We start from the raw sequence: 26,817 nt of genomic DNA, 5'->3' as shown, positions 1-26,817 counted from the left end.
CCTAACAAATCAGGAACTGCTGCGCCTTTGTGATCTCCTTTTATGTCACGTTTCCTCCGCATGACATGTTGCTAATGATATGAATGCAGACAGAACAAAGGAGGAAATACCATGGTGAAGAAAAGCAGATCAATAGGGGAAAGATGGACAGATAACCCCTCTAATGATATGCAGACACAGAGAGATGGAAATTAAGCTTGGAGAGATAAGTGTCCCATTGAAAGATGCAAAACGTCCACTGATCACAACCAGGCTGACTGTCAGTGACAGACAAAGAGGTGAGGGCATTACCCAGCCAAAACTCATCCTCTAGGTTTCCAAAGCCAACGCGGTAATCCATCCACTTTCGAAAGAAATCTGTCAGCCCATTCTGCCGTCTCTGGAACACCTACAAAGGGAGAAGGAATAAAAGCCACATGGAAGAATCTTTGCTCTATGCAGAAATAATGATAGATCATAGCCAAATGGGCTTTGTTATATGTGAAATTAAAAGATAGTACTTTGCCTTTCTATACCACCCTTCAAGTGAGGAGCTCAGAGCTTGAGAGGTTAATGTATTAATTCTCACTACAGACATGGAAGTTAGACATGTATGGCAACAGTCAATTTACAGATGGATAAACTGATGTTAAGTGATGTCCACAGCAAATCAGTTGGAGAGCTGGGAACAGAATCTAGAAACCCTAATGTCAAGTTCCCCGCTCTAACCAATGGACAACACTGCCCACTTTTCAGCATGTGATTTTTCTTTTTAACTAGTTATTTCTGTAAGCCCTTCAGCATGAAATCAGATGTGAGGCTTTGAAGCAGAGTAAAAAAGCAGGTAAAAGCTTTGGTGAAAGAATCCATACCAGCAGTGTTAGGAATTTATACTTTGATTTAGGAAGCCCTTTTCTGTGTGAGAGAAAGCATGACAACACAATCCAGTTGGAACAGCAGAGTATTCTCTGGTTCAGGTGCCGGTCCACCTGAGTCAGGCTGTGTTTGTGCTATTCAACTAAATAGCATTTGCTTCTAAAAGCACTGTACAAAGTCACTCTAGCTGATGGCTGACACCACCATATGGTGAGCCCTGTGAGTGCAAATCATTTACTTTAAAAGCTAGTATCCATTTAATTTCATGTATAGGACAATAGATCAGTTTCAGCTTCAGGCTATGCTTTACTTCCAAAAGGAGCTGCAAACATTTCAAATCACTCAAAGGGAATTTCTCCAAGTGCAGCTCCTATTAACAGCTCAGGACCCATTCCTTAAGACTGGAAAATGAAGTAGACTGTATTAAGCCTCTTTTGGTGTATTGCTTTGCTGTCTTTAATAGCTGTGTGGCCAGAGCTGTGCTTTACTTTCATTTATTATGGGCATACAGTGTTTCTCTTTTGTGGCTTATAGCCCCACATCCAAAAGTTGTGGTCTCATCTGAACTCCAGAACTAAGCAGCATCAGGCTTGGTTTGTTCTTGGATGGGAGAGTTGAAGGATAAACCTCATTGCTGCAGGCAGTAGTGCTGCTTATTCAGGAAACATCACTGTTTTCATTGCACCAGTGCCCTAGCATAGAGTTGGAGCCACCATGCTGCTGGGGAGGCTATTGGAGGAGTAATGACATGAAGGTCCTATGGCATATTTTGGACTTGGTTTTTTTAGCTTTATCCTTGCACAGGGGGTGGTGCAGGGCTGCAGTGCCCGGCACTAGGATGCATTATGTCTCAAAGACCAGCTGGGCACTGAGAAGGAGTGTTCCTGCTGCTGTGACTTACAGTGCTGACCTGCGCCACTGCTGATACATGTGAGAACTTGGACATAGCTTCTCCCTGCTTTCTTTGGGGTGGCTTGTGCCCCAGCAGCTGTTAGCAGGGAGCTGTCCCTGCAATTAGAAGAGCCTGGGGACTTTGATTATAACCAGAGTGCAAGGAGTAGGAAGGGTACTTGCACCTTTGCCCACCCCTTTGCACAACCACTCAAAGGCCAGGTGCAATCTAACCCTGAGATAGAGTAGTGATGTTAAACCTTGTGTCTCCCCCAAGCTACATTCTACCCAGCTGGTTCGTCCCTTCACTTGGATTAGGATAACTTTTCCTTCTTCCCTGTAACTGTTGCCATGTGCTGCCAAACAGCTGCTGCATTCCTCCCCAGAGGTGGCTGCTTGGCCTTTGTGAATGATGTGGCCCTGTATGGTGTCTAACGCATTGTGGGGGATCCTCTGGAATACAAGGATGGTGCTGGGAAATGGAAAACCATTAGCAGAGCTGTGCAAATAACTGATGTTCCTGTTCACTATCCAAACTGAAAAAATTAGAAAAAAAATGTTTTTTTACCTTTCAAATTTTATTTAATGAAATTGAATTAAAATTCAAATGAAAATCATTTTGAATTTTAAAGAAATCTAACCCTGTTGAATTTGAGGGAAATTCCCCCCCCCAAACATTTTGCCAAATCCAACAAAAATTCACATAATGTTTCAGTCAACCTGAAACTGCAGATTTCAATGGGAAAAAAAGTTTTTTTGTCCTTAAAATGTGCCCCAGCTCTAATTGTTCTGATGATGAGTTCTACATGGAGGCTTACAATCCATCCTCCCCCATCCGTGGTCATGTCGCAGTACACCTGCACTCGCTGGCTGAGGTCCCCATTGACGGAGATGGTGTAGACTCCACTCATGGTGTCGCCATTCATCAAATGCTGGGCACAGTCCTGAGGATTAGCGAACACGCGGCCTCCTGTGAAATTAGAGAGGCAAAGCTTCGAAGAGGGCACAGCACCTCCCTACACATGTCACATGATATATACTGTATGATACGACATCACACAAGGCTTACTCTAATCCAGGAAGGACATGAATTGACTTCCGAGGTCATGAATCAGCCTGATAAATCATAGTAACTCCGTCAAGTGCATAAGCTATCTCTTGGCTTACTTCACATGTCATGCCTCATCATGCGATAAGCTCATTGCTTGTACTAATTAACTCAGTGGTGGGGACCCCCTCTCACATAACAAGCCTCTGAGTGCGACCCCTCCTTATAAATTAAAAACACTTTTTTATATTTAACACTATTATAAATGCTGGAGGCGAAGCAGGGTTTGGGATGGAGGCTGACAGCTCGCAAACCCCCTGTAATAACTTCGTGATACCTGAGGGGTCACGACCCCCAGTTTGAGAACCCCTGGATTAACTCATCATATGCCACAAGGTATAATGGCATGACACTCAGTAACTCTACTGGGTACAATGAATGAGAGTGTAACATCTTGTGATAGTTTTCCATGGATCTTGTTAAATTAATTGTTCCCAATATACACAGATAATTTGGGAAACACCAGTGTTCTTTCCTCATCAACACTGGTTCTACAAACATGTAACCAGACTGATTTCAATTGAGTTACTACATCCATATAAGTGTCAGGACAATCCAGTTTAGGCAGGGCTCGTCTTCGTTAGAAAATTCAGCAGGGTGTACCCATGACCCGGCAGACATGGTGTTGAACGCAACTGGTCCATGTCTATGCAGACTGCAAAGTCATGGTCAGCATTGTGGTAGGTAGTGTGATTCTTCGTGGACATGTTCCAGCTTGATGCAATTTTCAAATGAAGACATGCTCACAGTGTGGGGGCCTGAGTTAATGCTTTACCAGTCCTATATGATCTCAATAGTTCTGCAGTATCAGGAACTTGCATCTGAGTTTTAGCTCACAAAAGTTGCACACTAGCTTATCACTGGCATAGGAGTTGTACTGATTTACACTTTTGTACATGAGAGGGGGAATTTGCCCTGTCCACTGGAGTTATTTGTGATATAGTGTAACTGCAAGAAGAACAAGGCCCACTGACAACAGCTGTGATCATCCTCAGTGAAAAATATTCATTATAGTGGACCAGATTTCATATGCAAGTCCAGATTCTGTTTTCATTCATGCCAAGAATAAATAAGGAGCAACTCCCCAGAAGTCAGTGGACTTACACTGGTTTTCACTAGTGTATGTGTGAGGAGAATCTGGACTATGGCACAAATGGTCACAAACTTGTGGGGAAATCTTTGATTCAGTTTCAATGATGGCTTAAATGGCAGTGTCAGTTACACAGGAAATGGATGTAAACCGCATTGGGTGTGCAATGCCCCTGTAAGTTTAACATCAAAGGGAGTGTGATTAAAAAGTGGGAAGACATTTACAAACCCTGGTTTTGTTGTTGGTTTTTCTATTTAGTCCCCACCACCAATTCTTGGGGTGTGAATAGTCAATTGATTTCATTTTGGCCAAAAGGCAAACAGCCCCTATTTTACAGTCTCTGTGCTTTTTAACACAAGATCTCGTGAGAGACTTGTCATGTATAGTATTAAACACACAATGAAATCTGCTTCAAAGACACACACATTATAGTCTCTGGTGCTTTGTGAAGACCACATTTCTTAATTTATATTCAGATCTTTAAAATCGAAGCTGACTTTGAAAGAAATTTCAAACTACAAATTATAAATAGTGTATTGATTTTTTTTTCCTTTTTACCATTTGTACACAATTCCCCCAGAACCTTATGCAAATATGAAAGACAAACGGAACAGACAGCTATTAATATGCCAGGAAGAATGAAAGAGCCCTGTTATGTGTGAACACAAAGAAGCAAAACATCTTAAATAAAGGTGTTTTTTTTAAAAAAAACAACCAACAAAAACAACCCATTGTTCTCCTGGAAAGTGCCCAGATATGTTGCTAGAGTAAATGTAATGTGATGCCCTGGCTCTTAGACAAGGGAAAGGTGGAAGCAACTGCAGTCTACAGAGCTCATTGTTTCATTGTTCATCCCCAGATGCTTCTGTTTCATAGATATGTTAGAAAAAAAACAGGTTTATTGTGCATGTTACTCGCTTCTATTTTCATTTAAACCTATTTCTAACATGTCTCTCAGGGAAGAAGCCATTTACAGTACATTCTCTGACTCTGTATAGGGTCAGATCCTCAGCTGCTGTAAATCGCAGCATAATCTCCCTTGTCAATGGAGCCTCGTTGATTTACACCACCTGGGGATCTGGCCTTGTCTGTTTTCATCCTGACCTCAAGTTCATCCCTAGCAAGTATATCTACTTTTCCATCCCCTCTCGCATATGCTGTAATCCTTTGTGCCCAATGGAGTCGAGGCAAGACTAGCGTAAGAGGCCCTGATCTATAGATGTATCAGGCAAGAAGGGTTTTTGTTGTTGCTAGCTTCTGTTATCACATGAAAGCAGGTTACAAGGCATTTTCATGTGCCTTGACTGGTGTGTATGTCTGTCTGCAGCGGATTTAAAGGGAGCTCTTTTAATCTAACTATGAATACAGAGGAAGTGATTTCAGCACTGTAGAGTGGACAGCATCTTCAGGCTTTTTGTCATCTCTTTTGAAGAGCCAAGGCACAAATGTAATTGGATTCAGCTCTGCACAATGTGCATAGTGCCTATTGAGTGCTGCTTTCTGAACAAAACTCACCCACAGTGGATGCTATACTCGGCCCACATTTTTAACATGAGTGTTTTCAACATGCAGTGTTTCAGGGCAGACTGCTTCTAGTAAGCACTCCGACAATAGGGCCATGGGGACTGTGAGTCTTAATCAGCTTAACACAACATCCATTCCATGAGGGTAGAATATTTAATAAATAGGACTGCTCTAAAGAACAGGAAGGCAGTGCTGTCGGGCAGTCAGAACATCACAGGGACTGGTTCTGGTCTTACACCGGTTGTACATTGTGGTAATTCTATTGACCCTAGGTGGAGTTGTTCCTGGTATAGATCAGGATGAGATCAGAATCATGTCCATGGAGTTTAGAGATGGAAAAGATCTGTTAAGTCATTTAGTCCATCCCCTGGTCACTAAAAGAGTATCCCCTGCACCGAATGTTCTAATTCTTTGGAGAGGAGCAAGAACAAGGTAAAAAGATCTGTTTGAAATATGTGATCTCTGTATCAGACATGGGGCCTGAATTCAAAGCCTGGATCTGAATACTCTTGGACTAGGGCAGAATCCAGATCTGGTTTCTATCTCTGGTTTATGCCCTTTGTAGGGAGAAGGGAGGGTAATGCCTGTGGTAATGAAAGTTGAGATAGAACTTACGTCTCGGCTTTGTGTATTTGGGTAAGTTGAGGGGCAGGGGGCCAAGCCTCTGGAACGTGAGCAGGCATGGGGTTAGGGGACGAGTTGTCTTCCTTAGCACTGGGAGATAATAGACAATCTCCTTGAGACACACGGGGAGACCACGGCTGGCGCAGCATGGCACAACTGGTCAAACGAGGTAGGGAATAAACTCCTGACCTGTGATGAAGCTGGTGGAGGTAAACCCACTCCTCATCGCATCCTGGGCTGCCTGCAGGCGTACGGTGTATTCTGTGATCTCTGAAAGCCCTTCTAGGCGGATCCAGGTGTCCTCAGCGTCGACTATCAGCTCCTAGATGCGGTTCACAAAAGTAGGTGGAAGCCAAGAGGTGGAACCCAGACAGCATGTAAAGAGGGAACAGAAGCCAGGAACTTCTATAGTGCATGCTGTGTGACTGAGGATCTTAAAGCCATTTATTCCCGATAAGCTCTCAGCACCCCTAGTAGTATTACCACCCCCATTTCTCCAAAGAGTAAACAGAGGGAAAGTGACTTACCTTAAGACACAGTATGTTGGGGCAAAACAGATTAGACTTCATATCGTCTGACTCGTAGGCTTAGCTGCTCAGCCATGTTACCTTTTTGAACTTCACCCCAGGGAGACTGAGGGTGACTAGACAGAGCAAGTCCTCCAGAATAGCGGGTGATGTGCAGATGCTATTCATGGTCCCTGTGTACATGGATTACTGATTTCCATAGGCCCAGAGAGCATGTTGTGTAACCTCACTGGAAGTCAACTGAGGTGCTTCATAGAAAAATGCGTAGTTCAAAAAGCCTGTTTAATTCCTAATCATTTAGCATGAAGTTCAGCCCTCAGCAGAGATCTATGTACCACGGATCCTATTGGGGCAGTGGTGGTGGGGTTAAGTGGTATACAGGCGATTTCCTATTCCTCTGCAGAGAGGTGTATTTCACTCTTCCCTGTAGACAACTGATGGTCTGTTTACTGTACCTGCTAGGACCTGAATTCAGGACATCACATTTCCCTTGAAATAGGGCATCCCTGATGCCCAGAGCAGCATAAAGAGTGGAGCTGGCCAGCTCTGTTAGCCAATTCCTAGTCTGTGCTCTCTGTTGTTTTAATCTAGCTGGTGTTCAGACAGATTATGTGGCTCTTATTGAAACCTTTACTGAAATGCCAACATCCTACGTCACTTGCAAACTAGTGATACTGTCAAAGGAAACTAGTAGGCATGTTTGCAATGACCTATTTCTGATAAAGCAATGTTCATAGGCAGGTTTCTTCCACATAGATATTGACACACTCATTAAATGATCAAACACACTGTGCTGTAAGGTGAGTTAGTTGCCTGCATCTCTCTTTCTACTCTCTCTAAAGATAAGTATCATATTAGCCTCCTTCCATTGCTCAGGTACCTTTCTCTGGGCTCCAATGACTAATTTTCAGAGGTTCTGAAATTTTATTCATTACTTCTTCCAAACATTCCAGGTGTATCTTGCCCATTTGGACCTGCAGATGTGGGAACTGATTTTTGTCTCCATCTCTTGGCTTACCCCATGGATTGTGACCTATCTAAGCATTGTCTAATAGTAGTATCTATGAGGAAACTTGTGTCTGTCATCCAGGTCAGCCTGAGCCTCAGTATTTATGCAAAACTCTCAGAAACATTGTCCTTCCTCTGGTGGCTTGGATTGCCTCATTTATTAGTCCCGCCCCACCACACCAATCTGATTCTTGTTTTAGTGCAATTCCCTTTATCAGTGAAAACTCACCTTCCGGCTTCCATCAGTCGATCTATAGGTCATGATGTAGTTCTCGATCTCTGCCATTGGAGGTTGCCATGAAAGGAGGGCGCTCCGGCGGGTGACCTCAGTGGCAGTCAAGTTAGTTGGGGGATCCAGAACTGGAAAGGTCAATAGGAACCCAGGGAATCGGGAGTCTGACACACTAGCATTGCTATTACAGCTGATTGAAACAGCACGCTGGATCCATGAATCATGTTGACAGGAGTGCTGGCTGAACCACAGAAGTCTGGGTTCTTACAGTCTTACAGTCCTGTGCTCAGCCCATCCATCCCCTTTCTCTCCAGGCCAGTTTGCCCACCCCTAGCTGGAGCTCCACTTACAGGGCACTAGGAACCAGATAAATATTCTCCACATGGACTTTTTTTGTCGTACAATTGCTATGAACTGCATGAAGCACAATGTCTGTCAAGTAGCTATTTAATAGTGAAACAGATTCCATTGTTCTCCTGTATACAGCCTTATGGCAGTGGGTAAGAAAAGGATCTGATAAGGCAGTGGTCCCCAACCTTTTCTGGGTGGCAGGTGCCGGACGACGAGCCACCGAGGACCATGGCTGGTGGACAAGCATCCGCCGAAATGCTGCTGAGAAGCAGCAACGTCAAGAGGCGTTTCCGCCGAAATGCTGCTGACTTTCACCTCTTGATGATGCCGCTTTTCGGTGGCATTTCAGCGGATGCTTGTCTGCCAGTCAGTACGTGGGCACACATAGATGCCCCAGCAGGCGCCATGGGGGCTCCGTGTTGGAGACCCCTGTGATAAGGGTCTCCTCTGGAAGCCAGCAGGATATCTTATCTAGAGGGATCAGCAGAAAGGAACTGCTGAGTGTTTGAAAAGCATCTTCCTGAACCTGACATCTCACATGTATCAGTATAGTCTGGTTCTTATACCATGCCTATCATCATGGTATCTGGGTGCCTTTGTGGTCCCTGAGCACATAAAACAGACTGTTTAACAGCTTATTTGGCTTCTGTTCCCCAGCTGGACAAAATAAAAACCGCTAAGGACACCTAGTTGGAGAAGGGAAGAAGTTACCGTACGTACGAGTTGTAAAGTTGGTGCTGATGGTGCTGCTAGTGAGAGGCCCATTGGTGGCATACATGGTGACCATGTAGCTGGTACTGGGCATCAGGTTGATCAGCTGGTATTCTTGATTGGCCCCATCCACTAGAATGGTCTCCCCTGCAACTGAAATCAGATGGAGTTGGCTTGGACTGAATCCGGAGCCCTTCTGTTCTTAAAATATGACTAAGAAAGAACCATTTGAAACAAAAGCCTATTGTGGCGGGTTGCCTGGGCACAACAGGTGGCATTTTACCATGTTGTGTTGCCAGCATGTCTCCACTCTTTGGATGAATTATGTCCTCCTTCCTTCAGATCGCAGAAGAATGATAATGGCCATTGCCCACACTCCTTACAAAAACCATGCCAACACCTGGCCCGTACATAGCACTTCCCATCCCAGGTTCTCCATGCAACTTACAAAGAACATAAGAATTATGATCACCATTTTACAGCTGGGGAAGCAGGCTTAGAGTTGTGGAAGATCACAAAGCAAGTCAACAGGATTAAAACCCAGTTCCCTGCCCACTGGATCATGCTGCCTCCTTTCTTGCTACTAATTTGTAAACTCACTGCCCTGCAATCTGTGAGCAGAGCAGTTTTGTTTGGTGTTAGAAGCAGGCTTGGGCTTAGGTTTAAAGCAACAGATGTAAGGAAATGTCAATTTCAGCTGCCACACTGAAATCAATGAAAAAATATCCACCCTCAGTTGGTGAGAGTGCAGACCTGTCCCCGACCTTGCACCTGCAGGAATTGGGTAGCACCAGTCCTGTGGCAGTGCAGGGAGCCCTGCAGGGCCAGTGAAACCTGATTCCCTGTCTGGGGATGGAGTGATTCAGCAGCGGGATGGCCTCCCCATGGCCGGTGGCTTGTGCTCCTCCTTGCAGTCTTGGCCAGGATCTCTGCTGTGCCGGGCCATGATCCCTGGCACCTTGTGCTCCAGTGTTTTGGCCCCTCAGCCATGCAGGGAGCCCCTTGTAGCCCTGCTGTTGATTATGGGAACCCCCTACAGCCCCCTTTAGTGCCCTCAACTGTGAAAATCAAAATATTTAAAAATTGGAGAAAAATAAAAAATAGAAATCAATATTTATTGTTGAAATTGTAAAAAAAAAAACATAGAATTCACAGGCTGCATCGTCTCCATTTTTCCCTCTTCAATACTGGGGATAACTGGAGGCTCTGTCATATTCATGTCTAATTTTGGTGAGCTGCGCTAGCTGCGAGGGTGTCTGGAGCTCAGATTTCAGCGTCAGCACCAGGATTTCTTGTCTTCAGAGTGCTGGGGCCAGGAGCATTGCAGAGGGGGGATGGACCCTGTTGGTATAGTGTCAGGGCACCTCTCTCTGGGTTGACAGGACACTCAGGCAGGAGTAGGCTGTGTAATGTGTGTGTGGAAAAAGTCAAGCAGGAGTAGATATCGGTTTGAAATCAGGGCATGGCTGGCCTCTCTGCCACCCTGTCCTAGCTTTTCTGGTTTTACATGGTTTTGCCAACCAACCTATAATGATAGAATCCCTTTAAACCAGCTGTCTGGGAGGGGCGGGGATCAGGCTAATTAATTATTTTCTGCTGCAGCTAATCGAGTTTAGCTAGTGGTGCTAAAGCCACGTGCAAATCTCGCAGCTTACAGTTTGGAGGCAAACTAGCTCGGCTCTCCGGCTTCACAGACGTACCTGTGTAGTGCGTTAGTACAATGACGTAGTTCTCGACCTCAGAAAGAGGTGGGTTCCACTGCAGCAGGGCTTCTGTTGGGGTGACATTGGTGGCAGTCAGACCCAGCGGGTGGTCCATGGCTGAGAAGGAACCATAAATTCATCAGGTGATGGGTGTGAAGAGGAACTGGACTCTCTGGGGGTGAGGCGTGAATTCCAGATTAAATCCCAGGAAAACCTTCCTAATAGTAAGAATAGTAGGACAATGGAACAGACTGCCTCGGGAAGTCATCAGCCTTTCTTTACTGGAGGTGTGCAAAAGAAGGCTAGGTAGCCATCTGTCTGGGATGGTCTAGACGACAAATCCTGCATCTTGCCAGGGGTTAGACTAAATGAGCCTTGCGGTCCCTTCTGACTTCCTGGTTCTATGATTCTAACTCCACTGCATATCGGTTCAATAGCTTTTATTCCTGCTAGGCAGATTTTTTTTTTAATCCACAAGGGCTTTTTTATGCTGCTGCTGCTAACTCTGTGGGGTAGAAAACCCTTGCAGTAGGTGAAATTTCTGCTCTTGCTTCCTACAGGCTACTCACAGATCCCCATCTGCCCATGGCTATTGTGCATTCCTACCAGAAGGGCTGTTACTGACGGTTGGTACTTTCCTTAGGAAAGGATGTTTTAGCATCAGCCAATCAACATCATCTTCTGTGACCTGCCCTCTGGCTGCACTGTGGCCGCACTGTGGATGCATGGTTCCCCTCTGCCCTAAGGCAGGCAGACTTTCTAAGGGCTTTTGTTGGACATATTTAAAAAGTCCATGTTGGGCCCACAGGAACCTTATTCATTGAGTGGAGCTTGGGTCAGGCTGGCACGTGTGTAAGCAGAGTCTGAATGAGCTCTCCCCGACATCTAGTGGTGACCTGTGGAAAAAGACTTCAGAATCTGATCTTATTTGTATGGACACACCCACCGCTGCCTAGATGCTCAGCATGATGGGATTGCTTGCCCAAAGGATCACTTTGGCTGGTGCTGGATCCCCAGTCTCCTTGTTGTTGGAGCAGGAGTAATAAAGAGTTGGTATCCTTGTTATGTGAACTGAGGGCAGCAGAGCAGAACATTCTCCAATGGAGGGACTTACCCTCAACTGAAGAGCACTCACTAGGCGGGGGACATGGGTTCCAAAGCCCAATGAGTGGAGAGAGGGTGAGGACAGGTACTTGTACCTGGTGGGTTGGTTCCTGTTTCAGGGTCATAGACACCACTTGACCCTTCCATAGGGTGACAAGACATCAAATGTGAAAAATTGGGATGGGGGGGGCGTTATAGGAGTGTATATAAGAAAAAAAACCCCAACATCAGGACTATCCCTATAAAATCAGGACATCTGGTCACCCTACCCTTCCACTCTCCATGGTATAATAAAAGAGCTAATTTAGACTCAACTGAGAGTCTTGTTACAGACTGCCGAGCTGAAATCATGGATACCTAGGTCTAAGTATTAGACCTACTCTGGACAGTGTCTGTATTGCAAGAGACTGCCCAGTGTGCACCAGCAGTGAAGCTCCGCCACTAACAGCTGAAATCACTGAGAGCAGTGTTAAGTGGTGGTGGGGCCCTGAAAACATCTTGGCAAGTGGCCAGCCGGGCAGCTGGCAGAGAGGTGTGGCTAGCAGGGCAGCTGGTGGAAAAGTGTGTCAATGGCCAGCAGAGAAGCTGGTGGAGAGGGCCAGAGCAAAGCCCTGCAGAGGTGTGGCAATTGGCTGTTGGAGTGACAAGCGACTTCTCGAGCAGTGTAGCGTGTATGGTGCCTCCTCACCCCCCACTCTGCCTTCCACAGAAGATGGGAAGTGAACTCTGTGGATGAACCTCTGAACCCTGGGGTTGCACTGGCCAAGGACAGCAACTGTGAGTGGGGTACAGAGAGAGGACGGGCACGTTAAAGGGACTTTTGGGTTGCTGAACTTAAGACCCTGAACGGAAAAGGACACTGCCCAACTTACCCGGGGGTGAGTCTTTTGCTCACGGTTTGTGTTTATGAACCCTAGTTGCGGTGTTTTCCCAAATTAATGCTGAGTTAATTCCCTCCTTTTATTAAAAGTTTTTTGCTACACTTAGACTCTATGCTTGCAAGAGGGGAATTATTGCCTCTTAGAGGTAGCCACGGTTGGTGTGTAATTGTCCCAGATCACTAGGTGGGGGCTCGAGCTAGTTTTGTGTTGTATTGTTGAAAAGGAACCCTAGATACTGAACCCGGCCCTTGTTGCTGCTGGCTCCCCCTGGCAGAAGGGTTACACATAGTATTTAGAACATTGTGAAGTTATTTCAAAGTGTGGAAATAGCATTGGATGCTGTAAGGAGGCGCCCTGGCTCCCCGTCGCACCTGAGGGGGAAGAGCCAGAGCAGGCACCTCCGTGGGTGGAGCCAGTACCGCCTGTTCCCGCCCCCCGGAAGTCAAGGGGCGGGACAGGAAGTATAAAAGCCTGGGCCCAAAGCTCAGTTAAGCGGAGGACGCCGAAGAGCACAGACGTGGAGGCCCAAGCTCCCGCTCGGCCCAGCTTGCCTTGTGCTCACTATCCAGAGGAGCGCTGGCCGGACCTACCTCGGGCCCGGTATCCAGAGGAGCGCTGGCTGGACCTACCTCGGGCCCGGTATCCAGAGGAGCGCGGGCTGGACCTACCTCGGGCCCGGTATCCAGAGGAGCGCGGGCTGGACCTACCTCGGGCCCGGTATCCAGAGGAGTGCTGGCCGGGCCTCCCCCATGCCGGGCATCCTGAGGACCCTCAGCCTGAACTACCCTGTGCCCGCTGGCCGGAGGATCCGCCAGAGCCTGCTACCCCCCAGTTCTCCGAGGAACCTATGGTCTGGGACCCGCCGAATTACGCCGACGGAGGACAGGTACTGGGGGATGGGGAAGTTGGAAGTAGCCCGGGAGCGGCTGACCACAGTCAGGCAGCAGAAGGCCCCGAGCCTATGGCCGTGTGTATCGGCCAGGATCCCCACTGATCACCCTGTCAGTGTGTTTCGGTTGGGACCCTACTGATCACCCTGTCAGTGTCTTTCGGTCCGGATCCCCACTGACCGCCTTAGCGGCGACCGCCGCTACCAGGGCCCCGGGCTGGAACGCAGGGGAGTGGGTGGGTCTGCGTTCCCCCTGCCACCCGTAACCGGCTGGCAGAATTCCCCCTTCACCCAGAGCCCCTGAGCTGTGCTACAGTTTGTTTGGTGCCCCACCCTGCCTAAGGGCCAGGGCCTCTAGACTTTGCTACCGCCCTGCCCTGCCCCAAAGGGCCAGAGCCTGAACTGTTTGGTGCCCCGCCCTGCCTGAGGGCCAGGGCCCATAGACCTCACTTGCTCGACCCTTGAGTACAGGACCGGCGTGGAACCCGTCCCGCTGCATAGAAGGACGCGCCCTGGCTCCCCGTCGCACCTGAGGGGGATGAGGCCCGAACTGACCGGCTTACAGATGCCTTCATAGTGTCCCTTTCCCTCAACCAGTAATGTGCACCACAAGTCACCAGGAACAAAGGCTACAGTTATGAGTCCGAACCTCTTTTAAGCTATGGTCATCGAAACAATGAGGTCACCCTGTGAGTCAGCAGCAATTCAGGCTCCCTTGCCCCAATGCCTCTTGCCTCTCCGCACATCGCACCCTGCCAGAGAGCGTGCACAGCACAACCCCCAATCTCGTCAATGGAAATGTCCCTGACCTGTATACACGATGCTGAAGACCCGCTCGCTCTCCTCCCGGCCCCGCACGCTGCTCAGGCTGATCTCGTACTTGGTCGCTGGCTGCAGGTGGCTGAGGCTGTATTCAGTGACGTCGTTGGCGACTGCCATGCTGTCCGCTTTTCCTGCAAAGTGTGGACAGAGCAAAGAGCTTCATGGTTGCTCGTCGGATCATCCTGCTCTGAGCAGGAACCTAAAGAAGCTCAGGCTGCAGTGCAAGGAGCAGAGATCCAGGCACAGATCTAGGGTACAGGCAGGTTAGGGGATATTGAAAGTACTTACTTGGAGGAGAAGCATGGACAGTAATGTGAGTGGCCCTTTGCCACCTGCCTTGCAAGTCCCAACATAGAGGGCATGCCGAGATAGTGGGGATATGCCCACTGTGGGTTGGAACAGCCCCATGGGGCTCCTCAAACTTATGGTGGGCTATTTCATCCTCTGGAGCAGTGTCAGATCTGGAGGGCTCACAGCTACCTTTCCCTTGGGCTGGTCCTCAGTGCCTTACATCTCACAAGGTGCAGCAGAGTGGATCAATAACACGGGCCAAATTCACTCTTTGTTCTTGCTGGCTTTGGCACCGGCTGCTGGTGGTGGGGTGCCTGATGACAGGGAGGATGTAGCAGTGTGCAGTGATGGCACTGTTTCCTCCATTGACTTTGGGCACTGCGTTGCCCCCTAATCTGGGCATCTTCATTTCTGGCTTAGCTCCTAGCAAGACCCCAGAGTTGCTCTGGAGCTGTTCTAGTAGGGCGAGATCCCTTAGGGTATGTCTGCATTGCAGCTGGGAGCATGCACAGATAGATGCCATGCTAGCTTTGCTTGGGTTACCTTGCTCAACAGATTACCCATCACGGGGGACTGGGTGGGCTTATCCTTGGGAGGCCGGCCTGAGCCACCACCTGCACCACTGCAGCCACATTGTTACATTTAGTGCACCAGCTCCACCAGAGCTAGCGCACGTCTGCCTACCTGTGCTTGGAAATGTGCTCCCAGCAGCTGGGTAGACACAGCCTGGGAGAAAGACTCAGGACCTGTGTTTGAGAGGTGCTGGCCTCCCACCCCTCCCATAAGACCTGTTCCCAGCAGGTGTGGAAGTTAGAGTTCTGTGTGTATTACCAGCCACATCATGGTGCATCCCCAGGGGGCTTTAAATTATTATGCCAAGGCTGAACTGACCCACATCCGTTGGGCAGAGGAATTTGGTGACTGTGGAGGTGGCCTGATCAGTGGATAGGAAACATCTGCCGCCTCTCCCATTCCTACCATGCACTTTGCAGTGCTGGCTTCTCCCTATTGCGTATCTCCCCCTGTAGTCACAGCCTGTGAGGTGGCTGGCTGATATTATGGCAGAAGTCACCCAGGAGAGCCCACAGCCCGCTTCGGAACAGCCTTTAGAGCAGAAAGCTGGGTTACCTTGTGCAGATCGGTAGGATACTCTGTAGTGGTCAAAAGCTGTGATAGGAGGGGCCCAGAAGATCATCATCGAGTCCTTGGTTACGTTGCCCACTGTGAGGTTCTTCGGGGGATCGATCCCTAGAGGAGAAAGGCATAGGTGAGATAAAGCCTACAAAGCGGTCACGGAACACTGATTGCTGGCTGAACTAGCGGTTGATCCAGCCGAACACTCTTGCATGCAGAATTTCATAGCACAGTCACCCCAGATGCCAGAAAGGGGAGCTGTGTCTATCGGACTCCTCACCTGTAAGAAATGCCAGGTTATGAGGACATTATGGGTGTATGCAAAGGAGTGACAGCAAGACAACCCACTGGGGGGTTTAAATAGGAAAACTCAACAAGGAACGCTGACATCAAACCCTATTCTATGGTTCAAAACCTGCCAGGGCTCTGAATGTGAGCTGGGGAAACAAATGCCTGGTACAAAGTTCAGGGAAAGAGTCCCACTGACTGACTCCAGAGGAAAGTCTGAATGCTCAGGCCCTCTCCGGAGCTCTGCCGTGTGTCTGGAAATGGGTTAGCTCCCAAAACTCCCATCGCTCTAAGCCCATTGTGCATTTGTTTGTGGCTGCTTTCTCCTAAACTGGAAGGATGAGGTTGGCTATAAAGTGATTTCAGACCACAAGGTAAACACATTCATTTTTTTGGCCACAGTGGAGATTCCAGGATTAAGGGAGGCTAAATGTTTAATCCCCTTGTACTGTTTTGGGTTCTGTTGCCACGGTAAAGACAAGAACAATATGAAACTGGATACGCAGCGTGCTGCAATAGGAGTCCAAGGCAGATTATCTGGTTCTGGAGCATGCAGAACAGGAGGCCTGAGACAAACAGTCTAGCTATCGGGCATGTGGAATTGGAGCCTGAGATGAATAATCCCTTTGAAATAATGATCTGTAGGGGCAGCAACTTTCTTTTGTGAAGATAAATTACTCTGTTAGCTCCAACTCTGGAGGATAGTTTTGAGCCAGGAGTCTCCATTACCCCCTGTGTGTATCTTGAATCTCTTCTCCAGCCGGAGATTAGGCATGAGCATTATACCGTATCAGACAGCTTCTGACTTTACCTGTTGTGATGGAGCCCACTATGGGCTCGGAGCTGACCAAATCGTGCACGGCCACCAGTGACACGATATACTCCGTAGATGGCTGCAAGCCAGACAGGGTGGCGTGTCTCTTGGTGGCATCTAGCATGACCTGCTTGGTCTCTTCCTTATCTGTGGGATTGTAGGTCAAGATAAACTTGTCTGCCGGAGGGGAGGGGTCACTCCAGGTGATGTTCAGGCTGGAGGAAGTCACATGAGAAAAGTGCAGCTGTGTAATTGGTCGGAACCCTGGAAACCAAAGAGAGGTGTTGCAAGTCTGTCACGGAATGGTTACACACAAGGGCAGGAGCGTTGCATATGACAAGACATCCATCATACAGAATTAATAAGATAAAAGTCTCATTCAAGGAGCATCCCAGGCAGAAGTATGGCTACATGCTGAACCACTTCTCGCTGGGTTATGTCACTATGTGGCATGACGTTACTGTAGAATACTGGGATTCACTGCCCAGCAGTGTTAGATTGAGAGAGGCCAGCCCTGGTCTTTCCATTAACTTGAACCAGAGTTGAGAACAAGAGGAAAACTGAGGAAAAAAGGGTTTCAACCAACAAAATAAGTTCCACCCAGAGACTGGTACCTGCTGAGAGTGCAGGGGCACAATTTAAATGTTCACCCCACTAACAGCTTGAGTCATGCACCCCCTAAGCACACACACCCCTTACCCTCAGTGGCCCCTCCCTTCAGCTCCCCTCAGCTGATGAGCTGCAAGCTGTTTGCTGCTGCCTCTCCCCACAGCCACAGCTTGCAGCTCATCAGCTCCATGATCTGCTGCACAGGGAGGAGGCCTAGCCAGCAGGGCTGGTGCAACCATTTAGGCAAACTAGGCGGCCGCCTAGGGTGCCTAGTGATTGGGGGCGCCTAAAAGCCCCCTCAGGCAAGGAGGTGGAGTGGAGGTGAGCTGGGTGGGGGGGCGCGTGGGGAGGGCCACCTGCAGTAACGGGGGAGGTACACAGGGGAACAGCTCCCTGCCCCAGCTCACCTCCACTCTGCCTCGTCCACTGAGCACACAGCCCATCTCTAAGTCTCCTCCAATCGGCGCCGCACGCATGGGCGGGGAGGAGAATTAGAGAGGCACCAGCGTGCTCAGGGGAGGAGGCGGAGCCGAGGTGAACTGGATGGGGGAAAACCCAGGCAGGGGTAGCTGCCATGGCAGGGGGGAGGGGGTAGGTCTCCCCAGGCAGAGTTAGCTGCCGGGGGGGATGGGGAAGAGTCTCCCCGGGTGGAGTTAGCTGCTGTGGGGATTGGGGAGAGTCTCCCCAGGTGGGGTTAGCTGCCGTGGGGGGACAGGAGGAGTCTCCCCGGGCGGGGTTAGTTGCCGTGGGGGGACGGGGTGGAGAGGGGTTAGCTGTTGTGGTGTGGGGGGTAGCTGCTGCGGGGGGGGGCTCCCCTGGTGGGGGGCTGAGTTAGCTGCCATTTGGGGGGGGGTTAGCGGGGTGGGGGGACAAGGTGGAAGTTTTGCCTAGGGCGTGAAACTTCCTTGCACTGGCCCGGCTAACCAGCAACCCGTGGCAGAAATCTGGGGTGGGGGACACATGACCCCGCATGCCCCCCCATGCATTGCCTCTGGCTCTACCTACAATAGTCACCAGACACTCTCAGTGGATTGGGCAGATATTCAAAATCTGATTGTATGTACTATCTTGGTTCCTTGAGCATGGGCTCTGCAAGCTTCTAGAGCCTGGCCCCGTTGACTGAGTCAAAAATGGAAGTGGAGGTATCTCACCAAGGCTACCCCACCATGTTGCTAGAATGCAACATCCCTCACAGTAGATGGTGTGGACCTGTGATCCCCCCCACCCCTTTCTTACAGACTTTCCCGAGCAATGACACAGTGAACGATGCTGCTATTTCAGTGATCATCACTGGGTATCTGAGTTCACCACACAGATGTATGGGCAGTTTACACCTCTTGGATGAGCTGTTCCAGACTCAGACTGACATCTCTGCATCAGTTATGCTCAGCTCACATTTGCATCCATACTAGCTAGATACTTTTTTTTTTCCAAACAAAATTTTGAGATTTGGGAACACAAGATGTCAGGTCAGGAGATGTGCCAGCGCGTTGCACCAATCTGAGCCCTGGCAGAGTTTGGCCCGGCCCCTCCCTACCTGTGAATGCATCCACTGTGGACTCCAAGCTCTGCTGACGGCCTCTCTCGGCAATGACTGAGATAGTATATTCTGTACTGGGATCCAGGTCTGAGAGTGTCAGCTCAGACTTATCCTTGGGTGCAGTCACCTCGGAGGCCATTCCGGAGGCTGGAGTGAAGGTGATGCGGTAATGGTCTATGGGGCCCTTGGCCTGGGTCCAGGCCAGGGAGATAGATGTGTCCGTGGAGGCTGTCACCACAAGGTTCCGAGGGCTGTCGAGCTCTGTAGGAGGAGACAATTATGAGATAAATCGGTGCCTCTCAACCTTTCCAGATTACTGTACCTCTTTCAGGAGTCTGATTTGTCTTGCAAACCCCCACGTGTCTCCCCATTTAAAATGGACTTGCTTACAAAATCAGACATGAAAAGACAAGTGTCACAGCACCCTATTTCTGAAAAATTGCTTACTTTCTAATGTTTACCATATAATTATAAAATAAACCTATTGGAATATAAATATTGTACTTACATTTCAGTGTAGTATAAAGAAATCATTGTCTGTATGACATTTTTAGTTTTAGACATACTGACTTCACTATGGCTTTTTATGTAGCTGGTTGTAAAACTAGACAAATATTTAGATGAGTTGATGTACCCCCTGGAATACCTCTGAGTACCCCCAGGTTGAGAACTGCTGAGGTAAATTGTAATGCAAGCCACAGGGCTCAGCACAGTGGAGTCGTGCTGGTTGAATTGTGTACCCTACAGCCCAGGACACTGAGCAGGGCCGCTGAGCATTGCTGAATGGTGCATAGCTTCCAGGCGTGCCCAGAAGAGACTTTATGATAACAAGGGAGTCTCTGGTGTGTGAATCAGCTGGGAGGGGCAGGCAGGGGAGCTGGCTAGTGCTTTTGGTACATGAAGTGACATTCCCCTAGTCACAAGACCTAAGCACACTTATGAAGACTGGGGCTATGGCTACACTAGAGAGATGACTGTGGCGAAGCTGCCAGCTCTCTAATGTAGCCACTATAAGCTGACGGGAGAGAGCTCTCCCATCAGCTTAACTACTCCAGCCCCCGCGAGCGGCAGTAGCTGTGTTAGCAGGAGAAGCACAGGCATGGGAACTAGGGGTACGGGGGGTGCTGCAGCAGGTTTTATGCAGGGTCCCAACCCCACCCCTGAGGCTGTGCTCCTGGCCCTGCACGTGGGGTTCCGGCTGCCACCCCATGCCTGGGGCTCAGCTCCCAGCCCCACATGCAGGGTCCCAGCTGCTGGGCCCGCTCCCTCCTCCAGCCTTGACTCCCTTACCCCTGTCCAGGTCCCCTCCTCCTGTAGACAAGGCCTTGCTCCCGGCCCCAACTTGGGGGGGTGCAGGGGGGCATAGACAGGGGTAAGGGGGCTGGCTTTCAGCATCCCTGCTAGTAAAAGTGTTCCAGCACCACTGAGGAGATGCTCTCCCACCAACATAATGCAGTTATTTACCCCCCCCAAGTGACATAAATTATGCTGACTTAAACTGTAGTGTAGACACACCTGTGACAGGTTAGCTGGCAGGATCCTATAGCTGAGGCTGCATCAGGCAGCATTGGCTCTCCCTGGCTCTGCACAGGCTAAGGCTGGACATGGTTTAAAGGAAGCAGTGCTGTGTTCTAAGAATGATACCAGTGAGTACCGTGCTGCGCATTTTATTTTGTGTGTTTGTAGGGCTGTGATCGGATGGCACATGGAACTCACCGGTCCTCGCATTCATGGTGGCTGGGATGCTCTGCTTACTATCCATGACGGCTGATATCCCAATTCCATATTCGGTTCCTGGCACCAGATCTGCCAGCAGATACAAAAAAAGACTGGTTATGCTTATGTGTGTGTGCATGAGTGTGTGTGTATTATCGACCACATGATTGTATCTCCTTTGCTTTGCCTCACCCCTGGCATTCTCTCTTCACTATCAACCTTGTCATGGCAATTCCACGTTCTCTTGTTCTGTCTAAGACTTTAAGTGCGTATAAAGAGCACAGTATTTATGGTATCTAGGTACTAAGGTTGCTGCTGAAAATTTTCCAATAAAACTATTTGGCAGTGCTGAATTATTTTCTGGGGTATCAAGTGCCATCTTCCGAGATGTCACTAAAGTGAAGCAACTTAGGGAAATCTTAGGAGAAATTACCTCAGAAAACAACTTCATATTGTGAGAGTTCACGTGAACAAGTGTCCGAGGAAGCCATTGGCCAGGCATAACAATTTCCGATGACCCTCCAAAGGCCGGGGAAGTGGAATCATGCTACATATTCTTGATCACCATCTACTGGTGCCTTATCTATTAGCAATTTGTATATGTACCTATAGAGATCACCCTTGAAGCACCTATCACCACAAAATTTTATTTTGGTTTGCTACTGCTACTGAGAGATGTCCCAGTTTCTCCAAGACTACTCGGTTGCTCTATGACAAGGATAGGCCTGTAGCTTAGAACATAGCTTGCTGTCACAGCTGATTGATCAGTGCAAAATCTGGAGTTGTGTCTATCTGTTAAATGGGGGAAGAAACACTTTTATACCTTGCAAGAGTGTTGTGAGCATGATTTAGGGCTTGCAGCTAGCTGGAGTGTAAATCTACCCAGCCCTAGCCTGCCATGCACTGTGTCCGATGTACACGAACAGTTCTTTAGTGTACTCTGATCTACTCCTGTTTCAAAGCAGGGTACATCAAAACACACTAGGGTACCATTAGTGTGTGGCAGCAGGGTCCATGTAGCCAGGGAGTACAGGATAGATTCATGCCCTAGCTTGCCATGGACTAAATGTTTGTGTGGACCAGCACTGAGTTAATATTTTAGATCCTGCTTTGAAAATGGAGAGCAATACAGAACCACTAAGTAATATTCTTAGAGGTCAAGAAATGTCCATGTAAGTTGTGTCTTGATTTGAGCTGGAGCGGTTGGCTCTTTTGGGAGCACTGCATATGTTGTTGGCTGGGGAAATTGGATTATTCTAACAAAGACAAGGCAATGTTTTTTAAAAGCAACTGTTGAGACCTGCTGTCTTTTTTTTCTGTAAAAAGACAGAAATTCTGAGCGAGAGACTCAGCCAGAGAGAGATGGAAATGATAAGCTAGCTTTATTTGTTACCAAAATGATTTGACATCTAACATTGTCATCTGTGTTTCTTATTTTTGTGGTGTAGATGAAATGGTCAATAATTAATGAAGGAACAGTTTTTTGCTCTGAGAGCTGAAACAAGCAGGTCCTAGACTGTGGTAGGCACAACCTGTGATTTCTGACTCAGGAGACTGAAATCTAGCTAATTTCCTGGGTACTGATCGCAGATCACTATTTTATCTTGGTGGAATATCTCGTGAGTTTGTCTGTCACTTCCTTTTGGTTTCTGATGGGTTTCTCTCTCTCTCCTGCCTGGCCATTATTGATCTTTCCCATCAAGTTAGATAAAGCTGTAAAAAAAAAAAAAAAAAAAAGAAACAGCAGCCAAGCAAAACTCATTTCCACAGAAGCAGAACTGCCAAAATGTGACACAGCAGCATGCAGGAGTCCTTATCTGGGACCAATCTCTAATCCCTCCCTACCTTCTGTGGACTAAAAGGCAGGGAAAATAGGTTGTGTTCACTGCCACTGAACTGCTATGTGGCCTTCAGGTCACATCATCTCTCTGGGCCTCTGTTTTCCCTGCCACCCTTTGCCTGTCTTGTCTATTTAGGTTGTACTCTCTTGTCTCTCTCACAACACATTTGTGCAGCACCGAGCACAACAGAGCCCTGATCTCAGCAGGGGATTGTAAATGCTACTTTAATACAAGTAATAACGATCATTTAGGCACCAAACTAAGTGTCATAATTGGGGCTGCTGGGTGCTGAGCCCTGTTGAAAATCTGGCCCCAGTTGTGGGTCCTGAGTACTTGGGAATATGGCTCAAAGCTGCTTGGAAAATCCAGCCCATAGTGCTTGCAGGGATCTGTTCCATTGCTACTTCTCCATCTGCTCCCACCTTGATCAGGAAAGAGAGCATGGTCTGGTCACTGTGAAGGCCTAGGGCAGCAGGGAGGTCAGGGCTGGTGGTGTGGCATTCTCTCAGGTTCTCAGTAAGTGCTCAGAGTCCTTGTAATCGGATTACAAAGTACTTCATTCTTTTCTCTGGCCAGCGGCACAAGGACAGGGAAGCTGAGCTGCTAATCCTTCACCAGCTCCAATTAGGCACTGCGTAATTAGTGAGGGGTGAATGAGGCATGTGGCCACTCCAGAGGTCCCATTCTGTGCACATTCCCTCTCGGCAAAATTATGAACAGAGGAACCCAATCCTTACCTATCCTTTTAACAGCTGTCAAAACGTTCCTCAACCACCCACCCCAACCCTGCATCCCTCACAGTGATAAGAGCACCAATCCCTGTGAGAACTATACATAATGGCAGTCTCCTGACTTCCCACCCAGCCCTTGGAGTGTTGAGCCCATGACTCCTACCCACCCTCTTTGCCCCCATCTGTGTGTACAGAAAAAGGGGACTCCCAGGGCTACGTAAATGCCAGGGCCAGTGCTGCAAAAGGATCAGAGGTTTGGATAAGTAGCACACCCGAATTAAGATACTGCACGCACCATACTCTTCAAACCACTTGGGTCTGCAAAACTGGACTGGCAATCTGTCCATCTTGTGAGATTTCCAGTACTTTCTGCTACTTCATGCTGGAAATACTAGGAGATGGCCTTTTCCTGTCCAGGTATGCTTCAGGGAGCGCAGAAGCACATGAAAGTTTTTTTTTTTAAAAAAAAAAGTGAAATAATAAACGGAAACTTCTGTCTCCCCAGGGTCCTGAATTTCAAGGGCTGCTATGAGCTCTGAAGAGGTGTCGGAGAGCCAGCACCCCATAAACCATGCTGAAACTTTAAGGGTTGCAGTATCCCCACCAGCTGGCTGTATCTGTGCAAGAAGACAAGCAGTGGAGGCAGCTAGTTTCATGACAAGAGAGAGAGACAAAACAAACACTAAAAATAAATCCCCCATTAGGGCAGAACGTCCTTGCCAGTGGAATTAAGGGAAACACGTTTCATGCTTCTGTGTAGCACAGAGATGCAGAATAGACCAACTACCGAATCTGTGCAGCACCTGAGTGCTGCTTTCCCAAGCAGTTAAACAGAGATGAGTAATGTCTTCTCCCTCGGCTCCTTCCTTCCTTTCCTACTCAGGATAGGGAATCCTCCAAGGCCAATGTGTGGTTGTGTATGAGGATGAGTGATGGACAACAGTTCCACGTCAGTCTCTGCACTAGAGCTGGCCAAAAAACAGGGAGGGAGTTGGCCAAAGATTAAGAATAACCATCAAGGTTGTTTTTGTTTTGCCAGTTTTCAAAAGAAATGGTGTTTTCAGTTATTGGACTTTTGTTTGCAAAAATGTTCAGGTTTGGAATTTTTAATTTGCTCTTCCATCTCCCCTGTTTCCATTTTGGCCACTGCAAAGGGGAAGGAAGAGAGACTGAGCCAAGGAAGGGAGGGTCTAAAGGATCAGCGAAGGACCAAATAAAAAATGACAAATGTGTGTTTTTCGATTTCATGGGGGGAAAATTAAAATTAAAAAATTCCCCACAACAGTTTCTGATTTTGAAAAAAGGCTAGTGTCCAACTAAAATGTTTAATCAGTACTTACTTTGCTCGTTTGCCAGGGTCACAAAAGTGATCTTCAGTCCTTTCTACTCCACAGCTCTGTCTGGGCCAGATCCTTGGCTGATGTGAAGAGAATCCAATGGAGTTACACCAGTTTACATCAGCTGAGGATCTTGCCTTAAGCATCTATTAATTTTCATTGCTGCCAGCCCTGGCAGCTAATAAAGCTATAGGAGAGGGAGCCGGAGTATGTTCTGGATCATGTATCATCAACAGACTGGTTAACGGAGTTCTGTTTGCAGAACCTCAATTACTGTGAGGCAGTGCTAGAAAGGAAGGACACAGCTTGATTTTCAGATCCCAGGCTTGGGTTACAGGGATAGCACCTAAGAAGCCTTACTTTCACCTTCAAATGGAGCAAAGCTGGCAGGCACCCTCATGGGACAATTGCATGAAGCCCACTGTGGGAAAGAACTGATTTTCCATGTGTGTTGTAGGAGATGGGCATGAGCTAGTTCACTAAACCAGCCACTTGGTGGCAATGCCATTCCATAACACACTAGGCTATCCCGTAGCCCAACAAAAACAGCTGGACTGTGAAATCATTGGGCACCTTGGCACACATGCCACTGGTATATCAGTATCCAGATGTGGGGATGGGCAGTAGCTAAGACTTAGTCCAAAGGCAAAGATCATTAGATTAGGAGATATCCTGGGTCACTGGGCTGGCTTTAAGTGTGGGCTGACCAAGAGGCTGCGTTTCAGGGGGCATCTTGATGCTGGCTGGAATTCAGCTGCAGGAAGAAGCCATCTGGCCAGAAGACCCCATGTGCTATGATCCCCTCCCAAAATCATGTGCTGCAAGAAGAGCCCGAATGGCCAGCAGGCAGGTCCCTTCTCTAGTCAGGGAAGAGGAAATGGGAACCAACAGGCTGCAGGAAAAGAGACACAGGATGGGAACTTGGGAAGGGAAAGAGATGGAAGGCTTAGGGGAGAGCCTGAAATATTCTTTAGTCAGATGTCAGCCCACCTAGGGCTGATTCCACTGGGGAATTTGGTTCCTTCCGTGCAAACATACAATTTTTTCTTCACTGCAGCACCCAGCAATATACTGAATAAACTCAGAAGCACAGCTCTTTCCAGAGAGTAATGAAGATAACTCTATTTTCCAAGCAACCGATGGCAGCGTTACAGCCCCATCCAAATAGCTGCATCACTGCTTTCCCTCCAGAGGCCATCCTACTGCCCGCTGCTCATGGTGTGCTGAATCCTGGCTAGAGCTGCAGCAGTAGTGGGTGTTGGTATCCCAGGGGCTGGGCAGCTGATGGGGTAGCTGAAGGCAAATGCTGTTACTAGCAGCATAAAACCTGATCCAGTTCTCTCGCTCTGCATCCCCCCCAAAACAAGGAAGAGTTGCACATTGACGGGGCCAGCAGGATGTTCCTTGAAACTCAGTTCTCTCCTGCTCCAGGTGCCTGGAGGCATGAATGCAAGGTCACCTATGTAGAGCTCTTTGTGGCAGCAGAAAGTCTTCTCTTCAAGCTCTCCACCATCTGCTCCTCACTGCACTCTGACTCCAATCCAATTAGACTCCCTTCGGGGGTAGGGTGGGGAGTGAGAGAAGCACTGTTAGCCTTGGCCATTATTAGGCTGGGAGCTCTCTAGGGTAACCTCCGATGCTGAGGAAGTGGAGTTAGATATTCAGCAGAAGCCACGCATCCCCTGGAGTCAGCAATGGTGCAGTGCTCAGTCATGGTGTTAGAAGTCCTGTGGTGGTGCACGTACTAGCATTTGGGTGGCATGTCATCCCCAGCTGTGATCTTTGTAGATGTTACGGCACTCATTGCAAAAGTAGGAACATTAGCTCTGGAGACCTGCTCAGCTTCTAGTTTGGCTAATTACCTTCTGCTGACCTAAATTCTTCCCACAGTTTAAGTGGATACTGCTAGTCATCTTCCCTTCCCTCCCCCAGTGGGGGTGTAGTGTGGCTGTGCTGTTAAAGAGCTACCAGACTTCAGTGATGGGCAAAGTGATTCCTCTCTGTCAATTGCAGTGATTTCTGTTATAACTGAGCAGTGTTTTACTGTACTATAATTACACTGTATTTGTTTTCCTTATACGGTGCCCTGAGACTTTCCATGAGAGTTGGAAGAAGAAGATGATGATGATGGAAGAAAGACTCTATATAAAAATGAGTCACTTATACTGAGTCAGCTTCCAACTCTCTGGAGTTGAG

General features: G+C 48.3%; 1 protein-coding gene across 4 annotated transcripts in view; it reads right to left on the bottom strand.

Annotated features, from left to right (window-relative positions):
* The window catches only part of TNR (tenascin R), a 306,212-nt gene that overhangs the window by 5,774 nt on the left and 273,621 nt on the right, over nt 1–26,817 (bottom strand). For 3 of the 4 annotated variants that reach the window (XM_032778468.2, XM_075067918.1, XM_032778469.2), the window contains 11 exons: nt 20,713–20,802; nt 18,994–19,257; nt 16,845–17,111; nt 15,740–15,859; nt 14,308–14,451; nt 10,622–10,741; nt 8,931–9,074; nt 7,857–7,987; nt 6,282–6,414; nt 2,565–2,716; nt 292–388 (listed from right to left, as the gene is read on the bottom strand). In XM_032778468.2, the coding sequence (XP_032634359.1) occupies nt 292–388; nt 2,565–2,716; nt 6,282–6,414; nt 7,857–7,987; nt 8,931–9,074; nt 10,622–10,741; nt 14,308–14,451; nt 15,740–15,859; nt 16,845–17,111; nt 18,994–19,257; nt 20,713–20,802 (1,662 nt within the window). The remainder of the gene's footprint in view (nt 1–291; nt 389–2,564; nt 2,717–6,281; nt 6,415–7,856; nt 7,988–8,930; nt 9,075–10,621; nt 10,742–14,307; nt 14,452–15,739; nt 15,860–16,844; nt 17,112–18,993; nt 19,258–20,712; nt 20,803–26,817) is intronic. The other variant, XM_075067917.1, reaches the window with a different exon arrangement.

This window comes from Chelonoidis abingdonii, chromosome 7 (genome assembly GCF_003597395.2).
Source record: "Chelonoidis abingdonii isolate Lonesome George chromosome 7, CheloAbing_2.0, whole genome shotgun sequence".
Taxonomy (NCBI): Eukaryota; Metazoa; Chordata; order Testudines; family Testudinidae; genus Chelonoidis; species Chelonoidis abingdonii.
This window is presented reverse-complemented; position numbering and strand designations above follow the sequence as displayed.